Raw genomic sequence first — 15,254 nt, 5'->3', positions numbered from 1 at the left:
GCCCTTTTTGTGTTGTTTTTGAGACAGAATCTCAGTATCTTAATCCAGATTAGTTTATTTTTGTGCCAGTTCTAGGGCTTGAACTCAGGATCTGGGCACTGTTCCTTAAGCTTTTTTTGCTCAAAGATAGCACTTTACCACTTGAGTTACAGCTCTACTTCTAGTCTTTTTTTCGTTGGTCATGGGGCTTCAACTTTGGGCTTAGGCACTGTCCCTGTGCTCTTCAGCTCAAGGTGAGCACTACCACTTGAGCTACAGCGCCACTTCCAGCTTTCTAGTGGTTTATTGGAGATAAGAGTCTCATGGAGTTTCCTCCCTGAGTTGGCTTTGAACTGAGATCCTCAGATCTCAGCCTCCTGAGTAGCTAGGATTACAGGCGTGAGCCACCGGCGCCCAACTTACTTCAACGTTTGGGTGGTTAATTAGAGCTAAGAGTCTCAGAATTTCTTGCCTGGACTGGCTTTGAACTGGGATCCTTTAAAAATCTCAGCCTCGCTGGGCGCTGGTGGCTCACACCTGTAATCCTAGCTACTCAGGAGGCTGAGATCTGAGGATCGAGGTTCAAAGCCAGCCCGGGCAGGAGAGAACGTGAGACTCCTATCTCCAATAACCGGAAGTGGCGCTGTAGCTCAAGTGGTAGAGTGCTCGCCTTGAGCTGAAGAGCTGAGGGACAGCGCCCAGGCCCAGAGTTCAAGCCCCACGACTGACAAAAAAATAAAAAATAACAAAATCTCAGCCTCCCTAGAATTAGATATGAGCCATGGCTCCCAGACCACACTGGCTTTAAACTTGAAATCTTCCTGCCCCTGCTTCCCAAGTAGTGAAGATTACCTTGGAAAAACTTTTAATTTTTTTAATTCCCCATTCAAGTCCCAGGACTGGCATTTAAAAAAAAAATTATGTGCAGGTGGAATATGCTAGTGTTAATTTCCTAGAACATGTGAGGATGAGAGTTTAAACACACACACATACACACACACACACATACACACACACACACACACACACACTGGCATTTAAAAAAAATTATGTGCAGGTGGAATATGCTAGTGTTAATTTCCTAGAACATGTGAGGATGAGTTTAAACACACACACACACACACACACACACACACACACTCTAACTAAAAACAAAAGCTACCTATCCAGATGATGCCTTCTCATCAATGCTTCATTACTCCTTGAAATTGCTGCCAATGTGACATATTGCCTCCAGTCTTGACCCCTAGCAATTCTCCAGTGTTGTCCCCTACCAGTTCACCCTGAGGGAGGCCTTGAGAACAGACCTTTCCTTTTTGATATCAGCAAGGGGGCTTGAACTCAGGGACTTGGCTTTTCCACTTGAGGCTGACATTCTAGCCTCAGATCTACTTCTAAGCTTTTTGCTGGTTGACTGGTTAAGTCTCAAAAATGTATCTGCCCATGCTGGCCTTGAACTTTGATCCTCAGCCTCCTGAATAGCTAGAATTGCAAGTGTAAACCACCAACACTTAACTCAAGAGTAGACCCTTCTGAAACAAATTTGACCATGCCCCTCTCCCCTTGCAAAACTCCTAACATGACTCTTAAGTACTGAAGGTAAAGGTTCCTAAGCATAAAATTGGCTCTCAGAAATCTGGATCCTGATTTCATCTTTTACTCTCACTGGACCAGCCATACTGAACTAATGGTCAAGGTCTTACCACTTACTTTACTGGGAATGACCTTTCACTTCATTCATTCATCTTTTAAGGTTATTTTTTGTTACCTCCCCTAAAATGCCTCGTTAGCTAGCAGCTCTACTACGTATGCATACACACACAAACCCTCCTGGCTCCCAAGATACTCTATGCTTCCTGCTACTGATGAACTATTAATATTACCCATTTTCATAGCTACCTATTTTATTAGGCTATGCATGGTCCTTTGATGACAGTAATCACACCTTATTCTGGCTTGAGGCCCAGAGCCAAGCACTGATAGCTATTTACCTACTGTCTGACCAACAGACAGGTCAGATAAAACCACTGCCTTATTCCCACCCCTGCTCCCACAGAACTGTATTCCTCACCTTGATGGCAAACACAAGAGCCATGACTCCCAGGCAAGAGCAGCCACAGATAATGCTAGTGGCTGCCAAACAGCGAAGGCGGAGCCAGCAGCAACGGATGGGGGATGGAGAATGAGCAGCTTCTGTGTTGCTCACCAAGCTCTCCACTGCCTTCTCCTCGTCCTCCATCACCTGTGGGCGATAGTCAAGGCACTTGTAAGCCCAACAATAAGCCCTTGAACTGGCTTGCTGTAACTCCACCCCTCTTAAAGCATGCTGTCTTGAAAGCTTGGCCCAAGTCTTCGGAATGCTGCCTCACTGGGAAATTCCTCTAGTGAGTGACTCAGACCAGAAAAGAAGCTCAAAGCTGAAGACATTTAAGGCAGCATCTTACATAGTCCAGGCTGGCCCTTAAAATTCCGATCTTCCTAGCTTAGCTTGGGATTGCTGGAATTACAGCATACATGGCTCATGAACAAGTGATTTTAAACTGTATTTCAAAGGCCCCTTAAGTTCCCCAGAGACCACTCCCAAGTACTGAGGACCTAGCAAGATCCTAGGTCTTGCAACCTTCTTCAAAGCAGCCATTTCACATATAAGCAATCCCAAGGATAGAAGTGTGTGTGTGGGGAAGACATGTAACCCAGGGGAGAGGCCTACGATATAAGCCCCTCCTCCTTTTTAAACAGTTAAAGAACCTGAACATCAAAAAGACCTTAGTTCCCCCAAGCTGGTACCTTATTTTCTAGACTGCCTCCTTGCCACCTCTTCTCCCCCATTTTAACCTACATAATCAGATTAACAAGAGTCCAAATGACCTCATCTCCACATAGAAACTTGCATAATGATGCCCTACTCATTTCACATCTTCTCAGGCCTTCCTCATAAAACCCTCTTCAATCTTATGTCCAACCATTCCCTTAAAGCCTAAACAAAACGGAACCATCTATGATTCCTCAAATACAACAGACAGACTCGGGGAAAGAGGCCAGACAAGCAGAAAGTGAAGGTGTATGCCACAAAACTGCAGGGGAATAGGTATAAGTAACTCAGCTGAAGTAAACATAAAGCACCCATAGAGGGGTAACGGGGTTGAGGTTAGAAAATGTAAACAGGGGCTCTTACCTGGCTATAGGCCTGGAGGGATTGAGAGTTTCAGCTCCAGCCTCAGGTTTGATTTGACTTGGGTGGAGGAGCAGACTCGGGGCTCCAAGCCCCACCCAGGGCTAGGGTTGGGTGGCCAGCCACCTTCTGAAGAGCCCCAGGAGCTGGGAAAGGGGTGTGGCTGACTCAAACCAGTTTGGCTAGATGGAACGCTGTGTAGGGCCCTGGGATGAAGCAAGAAGAGGTAGGCTGCTTGCCTTCTGGAGAAAGGAGTGAAAGGAAGCATCTGAGCCAAAGGGTTAAAAGAAGGGCAGACTGAGGCATCAAAGAGCTTCACATAACGAAGGGATTAGGAGAGAGGATAAATACGTTCTCCTAATTTAGAACTAAAACTTTTTGGGAAACACTCTACCAGGAGGTCAGCTTTGCCAATCTTCCCTCTTCTTGAGGTGAAATTTCAGCCTCAGTGGTATACAATCCTGGATTGCAGATCAGTATTATGGCCTTTGCAAGAGGGAAAGGAGGGAAAAATGATGCCGAAGTTCCCACCCAGCCCTCCACCAGACCAGAAAATCAGAAGCCTCCTTACGCGGATGCTTGTACAGAAACTAAGTTTATTATTTTTTTTCTTCTTAAAAAAAAAAGAAAAGAAAAAAAAAACTCATTGTAGAGAAGCCCCTCCCCGTCCCCCTAAGGGCATGGGGCTGTGAAAGATAGCTGGGGAATCAAGTACAAGGGGGTGGGGACAGAGACTATCTTGCCACCCTTAACACTGCCCAGCCATAAGGGGTGGGAGGGAGGGGGATTGTGATCAGCCCATTCCATGACAACCAGTTGCCTACTCCCTACTTTGGTGAAAGGGAGAAGGCCTCTTTGTCTCCCTGGAGGCTTTCCCCCTCAAAAGACTTCAAGTAGTGGTTAAGAGTCAGGCCTGGTCATGGAGGGAGAACGGCTGTGGTGGAAAGCCTGGGAGAAGGCAGTCCACTCACGTCTTGGCCTTTCGGCCTCTGTGACTAATGGTAGGGCCAGACAGGTGGGGAGGAGCATTGCTGCGTAGGATGCGCTGGTCCCCTTGGTTGGTGGTCCCAGCAAGCCTGCGGGGGCCGGGCCTGCGGCGTGAGGTCTCATCCCCGTCTTCTTCCTCACCTGAGGCTTCAGCCTCAGACTCCTCTACTGAACCCTCAGGCCCCAGGGGACTTGGGGGCTGCAGACGACCCCGCTTTGTTAGCCCAGGACTCCCACCAAGGGGAGCTCCTGACCGTTTGCGAGGCACCTTTTCAGTCTCTAGTGGGGGGACTAGAGACCCTGGACGCAGCCGGGTCGAACGCAATTTGGGGGTTAATGAGACCACAGGAGGTGCCAGTTCTAACCCGCCTGGCCCGCTATCTGCTAGATCCAGGTCATCCTGAATTACAGCCACCACCATGGACCCTTCACTCTTTCGTCCTCGCACCCCTTCTGCTTCAAGCCGCAGGCGGGCCAGGCGAGTGAGGGGACGGCTTCCATCCTCATCAGAGGAACTACCCTCACTCTCTCCCTGGCCCAGGGGTTGCTGCCGCCTTCCCAATCCACAACTCTCAAGGACAGAAGAGCTGTCACGGTCCAAGACAGGGAGCTGGCTGGGCCGAGGTGATGATGGATTCTTAGGAGGCCGGCCTCGCTTCCGTTTGGGTGGGGATGTTGAAATGGTAACAGTGGTGACAGTGTTGGTGACAGTAGCAGTGGGATAGGCTAGCAGTGGTGGGAGTGGTGGCAGGGATGATGGTAGTGGGAGTGGCTGTGTCCGGCTCTCTAAATTGACATCTCCTGGAGAGGAAATGGTCCCAGGGATGGGCAATTCCCTTGCTTTAGGGGGACGCCCCCGCCTTCTTTTCTCCACAGGTGACAGAATGATGGGCTCTGGTTTGTGAAAGGGATCGGGCCCTAGGACAGGCTCGGCTACAATGAGCGTTTCAGCTCCAGGGCCTGGATCAGCCCCGTTGGTTTTTCCCTTTGATGTAGATGAAGATGAAGGAGCCTCATCCACCCCTCTGCCAGCATCTGCTGGCGACCTGTTCTTCTTTGGGGGCCTCCCCCTCCGACGTTTCACAGCAGGGGGAGTGATGGTGAGCAGTGCCCTTTCTCCATTCTCTGGGCTGCCCCCACCAGTCACCCCCAGCTCAATTCGACGACGAGCTATGAAGGGTGGTTGGGTTGGGGTGGGCAGTGAGGATGTGGGAGCAGTTTCACAGAGCCCGCCAGCGGGAGGTGAGGATTCTGGCCCTGACATGCTGCGGGTTGATGGGCTTCCTGGGCTGGTGCTTGTCTCAGAGACCCCAGGTACTAGAGTGCTGACAGCTGCCCGGTGTCGCCGTCGCCTCACAAGTTCTTTCTCCTCTACTACTGTTACAAGCCGTCCTGGCAGCTTGCGAAGCACTTTGGGGCCTGGAGGTTGCCCTGGCTGGCCAGTCCCCTGACCCCTAATTTCCACATCAGCACTGGTGCGACGCCGAGGGGGCCGGGCAGGTGAAGGATCCTCGGGAGAGGAGGTGACTGAAGAAGAGGTGGATGGAGCTGTGACTTCAGCTGTAACAAGTTCCTGTGGCTTCTCTGGGCTGGAGGTTAGGGTCCGAACTTCTACCAGCTCTTCCAAGTTCCTGTCAGGTTCCAGTGGCTCCTGAAGTGGCTCATCAGATGCTGCTGAAGGTGGGAGCTCCAGCCCATTGCTCTCACTCCGACTGGTGGGCAATTCCTCCCTGCCAGGCAGTACTGTGAGGATGGGTCCCTCAGCAGGATCTGAGACTTCCTGCTCTTGACCATTGGGGATGCTGCCAGCCTCCAGGGTTGGACTCGGTGCAGAAGGAATGACAGGAAGGTTCTTCTCTGACACAGGTAGGATCTCAACAGCAACTGGCAGCAGATCCTTCGGGGGTACAAGAGTAAGCGGGGAACTCCCAGAATTGGTCACACCAGCCATCTCCAAGGTCTCCACAGATGCCAAAGCTTGTGTACCCAGTTCTGGCTCAGGCCTCAAGCTCAAAGGGGGATTCGTGACTGGGGGAGAGTCAGGAAGAGAAGGCAAATCGAGCTGGACAAGAGAGGAAGGACTTAGGAGAGAGGTTTGGACTGGTGGTGGGGTATGAGGTGGTGGAGGGGTACAGGTAGGAGGAGGGGTACAGGCAGGAGAAGAACAAGAGGGAGGAATCTTTGGAGGAGGTGGGGAAGAAGGTGAGCTATGGATAGGAACAGTGACTGGATTTGGGGCTGAAATGGGAATTGGGGCAGGGACTGGGGCAGGAATTGTAGCAGGAACTAAAGTTGGAGTAGGTCGTGATTTAGGCACTGGCCTGGGAGCTCGCTCCCTGGCAGGGCTGCAACGAGAGGGTGTGGAGGTACTACGGGTATGATGGGTAGACGTGACAGGAGTGTGGTTTGCCCCTTGATTCTCAGCCCGGGCTCCACGAAGACGCTCACTGACACGAGTCCCCGGCCTCTCAGGAGCCTTGACTTTCTTACTGCGCCGGTGGCTGCCTCCACCAATCCCACAGGACATCTCATCCCCAGCCCCTGGCCCTTCCTCCTGTTCTTGAGGTAGGCGGAACACCTCTTCCTTGGCTTGATCAAGGTCTTTGCGGGCAGCTTCCACTTGTTCCTACCAACAGCAGAACCCAAGGAGGTCAGCAGGAGGCAAGAAAAGTGAAAAGGTGTAGCAATTAACAGCTTCCCACTCAAAGTCTCATTCCCCAGAAATACTCACTTCCGCTTGCTTGAGCTCCTCTCGGCTCACTTCCTCCAATGAGGCTTCCAGGAATTTCATGGCATAGCGCTCAATGGGAGTCAGCTACAGGAAAATACAGAGGTGATCAACAAAGGGGTTTGGTGCCCAAGGCCCAATCACCTTGTTTATTATCACTCACATATGACAGAAAAAGGCACCATAAGTGTAGGGGAAAAAAAAGAAGGATGAAGGCAAGTACTAGTAGATCCAACACTGACCTGTTCTACAAGGGCAGCAATCTCCTGCTCAGCACGGGACATCTCCTCATCCTCCACTCCAGGGCGACTGGCCTCTTCTCCCTCACCAGCAGGAAACCCATCATTCTCATTGAATTCTGCAAGTTCAGCCACTTGTTCAGCCTTGGCCTGGGTAGCCGCACGAATATCCTCTTCATCCTCTGCCCGGCACAAGGCCTTCCAGAATATACAGAAGACAAAGAAAACACTTAAAAAACATTTTATCTAGCCGGGCGCTGGTGGCTCACGCCTATAATCCTAGCTACTCAGGAGGCTGAGATCTGAGGATCGCGGTTCAAAGCCAGCCCGGGCAGGAGAGACCGTGAGACTCCTATCTCCAATAAACCACCAGAAAACCGGAAGTGGCGCTGTAGCTCAAGTGGTAGAGCGCTCGCCTTGAGCTGAAGAGCTGAGGGACAGCGCCCAGGCCCAGAGTTCAAGCCCCACGACCGACAAAAAAAAAAAAAAAAAAAAAAAAAAAAAAAAAAAAAAAAAAAAAAAAAAAAAAACATTTTATCTATGATTTCATTATGGCAAAAATCCAAGGCCAAGTTTAGATAAAACCAGATATGCAACACAAAAGGATGAGGCACAGAGTTCAAGTTCCAGTAAACACACACACACACACACACACACACACACACACACTAGCGAAGGCTGACTATAATCTGGAAAAGAGCAGAAACTGTTCTTTCCTCCATGGATGAACAAAAAGAGAAGAAACATAGAAACATGTTAAGCAGCAACTCTATGCGTACCCACCTGCTCTAGAATATGGGTCTGTTTGCTAGCCATAGTCTCCTCCTCTTCCTCAAGGGCCGAGGGTACAGATGAGCCGGATGATTCCTCCAGAGGCATATCAAACAGCTCTCGGATGGTCTGCTATTGGATACAACAGAAGAGATCTTTAAGACGTTAACCAACAGAGTGCTACTCTTACGTCTATACCTATGAGGCTTAGAAGTATGAAAAGTTCCTCTTGTTGAAAGATCTGTGGGGGCCAAAGCAGCAGCTCTTTAGCAAGCAGGAAGCATTTCTATAAACACAGCAATTCTCTTCTGCCATGTACCTGTTTAAAATAGGCTGTGGTGAAGTTGCCTCCCTCAATGGCCATGTCTCCTAACATTCTCTTCTGATTTGCCTTTTTTAGGATGTTCTCCTCCACTGTCCGCTCACTAATAAGCCTAGGAGGAGATGGAGGAAAGGTGTAAACAGACAAATATCAATGCCTTCCTAACAAAAAGTAAGGAAGACCAATCAATTACCTATAGATGTGTACATCTCTAGTCTGACCAATTCGGTGACAACGATCTTGGGCCTGAGCATCCATTGTGGGATTCCAGTCACTGTCATAAAAAACAACAGTGTCTGCTCCTGTCAGGTTCACGCCTACACCCCCACTTCGAGTTGAAAGGATGAAGCAGAATATTCGTTTGTCTGCATTGAACCGTTCCATCAAGGCCTAGAAGGGGGAAGAAAAAAAAATGCTATTTAGAGATCTACTTCAAAAATGGTCCAAGTAACCTTGGAGGGCCCTTTCCGAAAATCCAAGGATTAAGAAAAAGAGCCAAAGCTAAGCTGTAAAGAGTTGAAAATGTCCTGGTTACCTGTCTCTGTTCAACCCTAGTAGACCCATCCAGACGTAAGTAGAGGTGACCATGGTAAGTGAGAAACTGCTCTAATACATCCAGCATTCGGGTCATCTGTGTGAAGATGAGCACCCGGTGGCCCTCTGCCTTGAGCTGTCTCAACAGCACTGCCAATGTCTGCAACTTTCCTGAAGAGATACGAAGAGGTAGAAGGAACTAATTCTCCATTTTGGAAAGGGGGAGAATACGTAGTACTGGAAAGCTATACGTGAAAAGTAATTAAGGCTTTAACCAAGGCTTTAATCAGCCTACTGAACAAAAATACTTACTTTACACATATTTTCCCCTTATAGATTCCCCTTTTTAGAGAGTACTCTTATCAGGGATCTAAGTTCTGAGTTTCACTAGGGATACAGGTATCAACAGATCACCACCAAAAGAAACCCTGATCTCTTAGTTTATTAGCAAGACATTTTTTGGAGGGATATAGGGGGAGGTCAGTCATGGGGCCTGAACTCTGGGTCTGGCCTGAGTGTTGTCCTTGAGCTCTTCAACTCAAGGATATTCTACTGCTTGAGCCACAGCGCCACTTCCAGTTTTCTGGTAGTTAATTGGAGATAACTTTCCTGCTCTGGCTGGCTTTGAACCGTGATCCTCAGATCTTAGGCTCCTGAGTAGCTAGAATTACAGGTGTGAGCCACCAGAGACTGGGCAGCAAGATACCTTTAAGTACTACAAAAGTCATACTAGCTGAAGCCGGACACCAGTAGCTCACGCCTGTAATCCTAGCTACTCAGGAGGCTGAGATCTGAGGATCATGGTTCAAGGAACAGCCAGCCCGGATAGGAAAGTCTGTGAGACATTTTTTTTGGGAGTCCGGTCGTGGGGCCTGAACTCTGGGCCTGGGTGCTGTCCCTCAGCTCTTCAGCTCAAGGATAGTGCTCTACCACTTGAGCCACAGCGCCACTTCTGGCTTTTTTTCTTTTTGCTTATGTGGTGCTGAGGAATCGAACCCAGGGCCTCAGGCATGCAAGGCAAGCACTCTACCACTGAGCCACCTTCCCAGCCCCAAAGAGACTCTTATCTCCAATAAACCACTAGAAAACCCGGAAGTGGTGCTGTAGCTCAAGTGGTAGAGCACTATCCTTGAACTGAAGAGCTGAGGGACAGCGCCCAGGCCCAGAGTTCAAGCTCCACGACTGACAAAAAAAAAAAAAAAAAAAGTCATACCAGCTGAAACCAAAACAGACTCATAGAATAGACACCTATGGTTGTAGCTTATACACAGGGATTTGAAAATCACACATCAGAACCATAAAAGAGGGGATTCTTTTTTTTTTTTTTGGGTCCAGTCGTGGGGCCTGAACTCTGGGTCTGGGCCCTGTCCCTCAGGTCTTCAGCTCAAGGCTAGCGCTCTACCACTTGAGCCATAGCACCACTTCCGGCTTTTTTCTTTTTGCTTATGTGGTGCTGAGGAATCAAACAGGGCCTCAGTCATGCAAGGCAAGCGCTCTACCACTGAGCCACTTTCCCAGCCCAAGAGGGGATTCTTATCTAGTCAACCCTCCATCAAACACAAATAACTTCTCTATGTTTTATTTTTTGCCAGTCCTGGGGCTTAAACTCTGGGCCTGGATGCCGTCTCTGGACTCCTTTGTTCTCTACCATCTGAGCCACAGCACCACTTCTGGCTTCGCTTTTTCTGTGATTAACTGGAGGTAAGAGTCAGTCAGGCTGGGTGCCAGTGGCTCATGCCTGTAATCCTATCTACTCAGGAGACTGAGATCTGAGGATCGTGATTTGTAGCGTTCTGGGCAGAAAAGTTCCCAATTAACCACTTAAAAACCAGAAGTGGCACTGTGGTTCAAGTGGTCAAGCACTAGCCTTGAGCACGAAGAAGCTCAGGGACAGTACCCAGGCCCTGAGTTCAAGCCCACAACTGACCAAAAAAAAAAAAAAAAAGTCTCATGGACTTTCCTGCCCAGGCTGGCTTCAAACTGTGATCCTCAGATCTCAGCCTCCTGAGTAGCTAGGATTATAGGCATGAACCACCAGTGCCCAACACAAAAAACTTGAATATTTTTCTTTTTCTTTTTGTCCATCATGGGGCTTGAACTCTGGGCCTGGGTGCTGTCCTTTAGCTCTTCAGCTCAAGGCTACCTTCTACCACTTAAGCCACAGCACCCACTTCAGCTTTTTCTGTTTATGTGGTGCTGAGGTTGAATCAAACCCAGGGCCTCATGCAAGCACTTGCTACCACTGAGCCACGTTCCCAGCCCACTTCTATATTTTTTAAAAGCCAGTTTGAGTATTAATTTCTTTTCTTTTTTTTTTTCCTGGTGGTGATATGGGGCTTGAACTCTGGGCCTGAGGGCTCAAGGTGAGTGCTCCAGCAGTGACACTTCTGGTTTTCTGTGTGGTTTATTGGAGATAAGAGTCTCACTGACTTTCCTGCCTGGGCTGGCCTTGAACTGTGATCCTCAGATCTCAGCCTCCTAAGTAGCTAGGATTACAAGCATGAGCCACCAGTTCCCAGCTTGAGTATTTTTTAATGGGGTCTCCCTATTTTGTCTAGCCTGGTCTCAAACTTCTGAGATTATCACCAAGTTTCGCTAGTAGTTAGACTACTGGTATATAACATCATGCCCAGGCCCCCCTTTTTTTTGGGGGGGGGGGAGTGGGAGTAGTGGAGTGAGGTAAGTGTTGGAGATAGAACACAGCGACTCTATCACCAGATTGAACACTTTTACCAAAGACTCAAGTATTACAAAGAATTATTTATTATGACAGAAACTAATCATTAGTATCCCAACAGCCACTTTTGGGCAAAAGAAACTGATAGAACACTGTGGACACCAGCCAGAGATCCTTTGCTCCTAGGGGAGTGAGGCCTCATCCAACCCCAGGAAATAAATCATGATTGATCTAAATAAACCATATTTCTTCTGCCCTTCCCCTTTTTCAGTGATTACCCTAGGGATGTGAATGTGGTTCAGTTCTAGTCAATGGACTGTGAAAACTTTCTTTCTTTTTTTTTTTTTGGTCCATCATGGGGCCTGAACTCTGGGTCTGGGCACTGTCCCTCAGCTTTTTCAGCTCAAGGCTAGTGCTCTACCACTTGAGCCATAGCACCACTTCCAGCTTTTTCTGTTTATGTGGTGCTGAGGAATCGAACTCAGGGCTTCGTGCATGCAAGGCAAGCACTCTACCACTGAGCCACCTTCCCAGTCCCTGTGAAAACTTTCTTTCCCAGAAATACATCTCAGCAAGCACTGGTGGCTCATGCTTATTTATAATCCCAGCTATTTAGGCTGAAATCTAAGGATTATCGTTTGAAGCTAGCCTAGGCAGGAAAATGCAATAGACTCTTATCTCCAATTAACTACAGAAAAAGCAGGAATTGGAGTTGTGGCTCAAGTGGTAGAGCACTAACCTTCAGCACAAAAGCTCAAGAACAGTGCCGAAGACCTGAGTTCAAGCCCCACCCCACAAAAAAGAACAATTAAACATTGTTCTAAGAATGAATGCTTTTATTTCAACCACTTACTTCCTGCTTAGAGGAAGTCCATTGGCTTCCTGGAGCTACTTTACCGTGAAGAAGCAAGCAAGAGAACAAACAGGAAGGAACTAGTTGGTGGTTCACACCTGTAACCCTAGCTAGGGTTGAAATCTGAGAATCATGGGTTAAAGCCAGCACAGGCAGGAAACTCCACGAGACTCCAATTAACCACCAGAAAACCAGAAGTAGAGCTATGGCTCAAGTGGTAGAATGCTACCCTTCACAAAAGAACTCAGGGACAGCACCAGCTCCTGAGTTTATTTAAAAAATAAAACTAGGTAACAGTGGGACTGGGAAGGTGGCTCAGTGGTAGAGTGCTTGCCTTGCATGCCTGAGGCCCTGGGTTCGATTCCTCAGTACCACATCAGCAAAAAGAAAAAAAAAGCCAGAAGTGGCGTTGTGGCTCAAGTGGTAGAGCGCTAGCCCTGAGCTGAAGAGCTGAGGGACAGCGCCCAGGCCCAGAGTGCAGGCCCCACGACTGGACCCAAAAAACAAAAACAAAAACAAAAAACTAAGTAACAGCTAAGAGTGACAGGCAGGGGGAGGGGGGGGGAAATAAAAACAAAAACTAAAAAGGTCCTGGGGTCTATGAAAATATAAATTTGATAAAACAGCTATATGCTACTCCTCAGAATTTTTCATGAACAACAGATGTTCTTCTAGTGGTTTAAGCCATTGTTAGTCAGTTTGTTATTTACCAGGCAAATGCATTTTATCTGAGAGTCTTTATATTCTGTGTGTGCATACAGCAGTACTGGGTGACTTGAAGTCGAGACCTGGGAGCTATCCCTTAGTTTTTTGCTCAAGGCTGGCACTCTGTCACTTGAGCCACAGCACCTACTTCTGCTTTTCAGTTGTTACCTGGAGACTAAGAGTTTCTCCAATTTTTCTGCTCCTAAGGCTTTGAACCAGGGTCCTCAGATCTCAGACTCTTGAATAGCTAGGATTACAGGCATGACCCATCAGTGTCCAGTCTTTGTTCTCTTTCAGTCAAAAATTTACTATTAACTCGAAGTCCTACACTACCACAAATTGTCCTATAAATGTAAAATCTCTGTGCAATGCTGTCTTAGTTGTTACTATATCCCAAATGTTCATAAAACAATGGTTCATCAATCCCTGTACATTTCTCCATTGTGTCCATAATAATAATTTAAAAAATTGAATGCTTTACACAAATCCCTAGAGACCTGATGCATGCATCCAAAATAAGTCTTGCTATAAGGTACAAAAAGAGGTCAAAAGTCTTGAACTAGCCAATGAACTCACCGCAGTCATACTGGATGAGTCTCAAGTCAGGGAACTGGGTGCGCATGTTACACACAATACGGTGCAAAGGACGAGCCCGGGGCCAAAGCTCACAGGCCAATTGCTCCTGGAAGGCTGCCTGGCGGGGGGCCAGCCAAGGAGGTGGGTGGCAGGCATGCAGGGAAGGGGGAGGTGCCTCCACAGGAGGCATGACAAAGATGAACCTGTGAAAGGAAAAAGGCAAGAGTGTAAAAGATGGGACTCTGAAATAACCCCAAAGGTTAGTACCGTCACCAATCCTGAGCACTATCATCTACTCTTGAGACCCCAAGACCCACTCCCCATTAGCACTTAGCTATGCCAACCTCTCAATGATTTCTGATAGCTGGTCTAGTCGCTGCTGGGGAAACAGAACAGCCTGGTGGGCAGCCTCAGTATAAGTCCAAAAGGTGGGGTGGCTGGGGCCAGGAGAACGAGGGCCGATGGGGCTGGCAACAGGTTGGGGCAGGGTACAAAAATCCAGGACTTCAGTCCCATATATAGGAGCCAGGGCCCCATGAGCCTCACTAAGTCGGAAAATCCGTTCCAGGCGTTCGGACCGTTGTCGCTTCCGCTTTTCCTCCAGAGAATCCTACAGACAACAGAAAGAAAACAAAACAAAAACAGTGTACTCAAAAGTTCACATCAGAATTCTATAGAAAACCTAAATTCTTATATGCTAATTCAGAAATGAAATTTATGGAGATGTGGCTTAAGTGGTAGAGCACCTGCTAATCAAGCATGAGGCCTTGAGGGTGAATATAGTAGACATACTTTATATGCATGTATGAAAAGAGAATTAAACCTGTTGAAATTGTCTTAAGAAGGGTACAGGGAGGATAAAGGAGTGTGATAGAGGTGATAAGGTTATAAGCAAAATATGGAAATGTTACAATGAAATCCCTCTTGTACACTAATGCCTCTTGTACAAGTAATGCATACTTATAAAAAAAATCTTTTTTTTTTTTTTTTTGGGTCGGTTGTGGGGCTTGAACTCTGGGTTTGGGCGCTGTCCCTGCGCTCTTCAGCTCAAGGTGAGCACTCTACCACTTGAGCCACAGCGCCACAGCACCACTTCCGGTTTTCTAGTGGTTTATTGGAGATAAGAGTCTCTCGGACTTTCTTGCCCAGGCTGGCTTTGAACCATGATCCTCAGATCTCAGCCTCCAGAGTAGCTAGGATTACAGGTGTGAGCCACTGGTGCCCGGCAAAAAAAAAAAAAAAAAAAAAATCTTAAAAACACTTAAGTCTTTCCTAGAAGGAAATCACCAGCATAATCTCTAAAAACCAAAAACCCGGGGCTAGGCAGGTAGCTCAGTGGTAGAGTGCTTGCCTTGCATGCAATGAGGCCCTGGGTTTGATTCCTCAGCACCACAGGAGCGCTAGCCTTGAGCTGAAGAGCTCAGGGACAGTGCCCAGGCCCAGAATTCAGGCCTATGACCATCAAAACAAAAAACAAAAGGGGCTGGGAAGGTGGCTCAGTGGTAGAGCGCTTGCCTTGCATGCCTGAGGCCCTGAGTTCGATTCCTCAGCACCACATAAGCAAAAAGAAAAAAGCCGGAAGTGGCACTGTGGCTCAAGTGGTAGAGCACTAGCCTTGAGCTGAAGAGCTGAGGGACAGCGCCCAGGCCCAGAGTTCAGGCCCCACGACTGGACCCCAAAAAAAACCCAAAAAACAAAACAAAAAACCCAA

General features: G+C 48.1%; 1 protein-coding gene across 7 annotated transcripts in view; it reads right to left on the bottom strand.

Moving 5' to 3' along the window:
* Window positions 1-15,254, bottom strand: part of LOC138841763 (transmembrane protein 265) — a 55,036-nt gene that overhangs the window by 1,297 nt on the left and 38,485 nt on the right. For 5 of the 7 annotated variants that reach the window (XM_070042636.1, XM_070042639.1, XM_070042638.1 and 2 more), the window contains 9 exons: window positions 13,888-14,153; window positions 13,544-13,746; window positions 8,734-8,903; window positions 8,392-8,588; window positions 8,196-8,310; window positions 7,889-8,008; window positions 7,109-7,303; window positions 6,870-6,953; window positions 3,728-6,764 (listed from right to left, as the gene is read on the bottom strand). In XM_070042636.1, coding sequence (XP_069898737.1) covers window positions 4,119-6,764; window positions 6,870-6,953; window positions 7,109-7,303; window positions 7,889-8,008; window positions 8,196-8,310; window positions 8,392-8,588; window positions 8,734-8,903; window positions 13,544-13,746; window positions 13,888-14,153 — 3,996 coding nt within the window. In that variant the 3' untranslated portion in view covers window positions 3,728-4,118. Of the gene's footprint in view, window positions 1-2,050; window positions 2,222-3,154; window positions 6,765-6,869; window positions 6,954-7,108; window positions 7,304-7,888; window positions 8,009-8,195; window positions 8,311-8,391; window positions 8,589-8,733; window positions 8,904-13,543; window positions 13,747-13,887; window positions 14,154-15,254 lie in introns of those variants that run through there. The other 2 variants (XM_070042642.1, XM_070042643.1) reach the window with 2 other exon arrangements.

Source organism: Dipodomys merriami, unplaced genomic scaffold (genome assembly GCF_024711535.1).
Source record: "Dipodomys merriami isolate MVZ:Mamm:240054 unplaced genomic scaffold, mDipMer1.0.p SCAF_328, whole genome shotgun sequence".
Taxonomy (NCBI): domain Eukaryota; kingdom Metazoa; phylum Chordata; class Mammalia; order Rodentia; family Heteromyidae; genus Dipodomys; species Dipodomys merriami.
The sequence above is the reverse complement of the archived record's forward strand: the minus strand, read 5'-3'. Positions and strand labels throughout refer to the sequence as shown.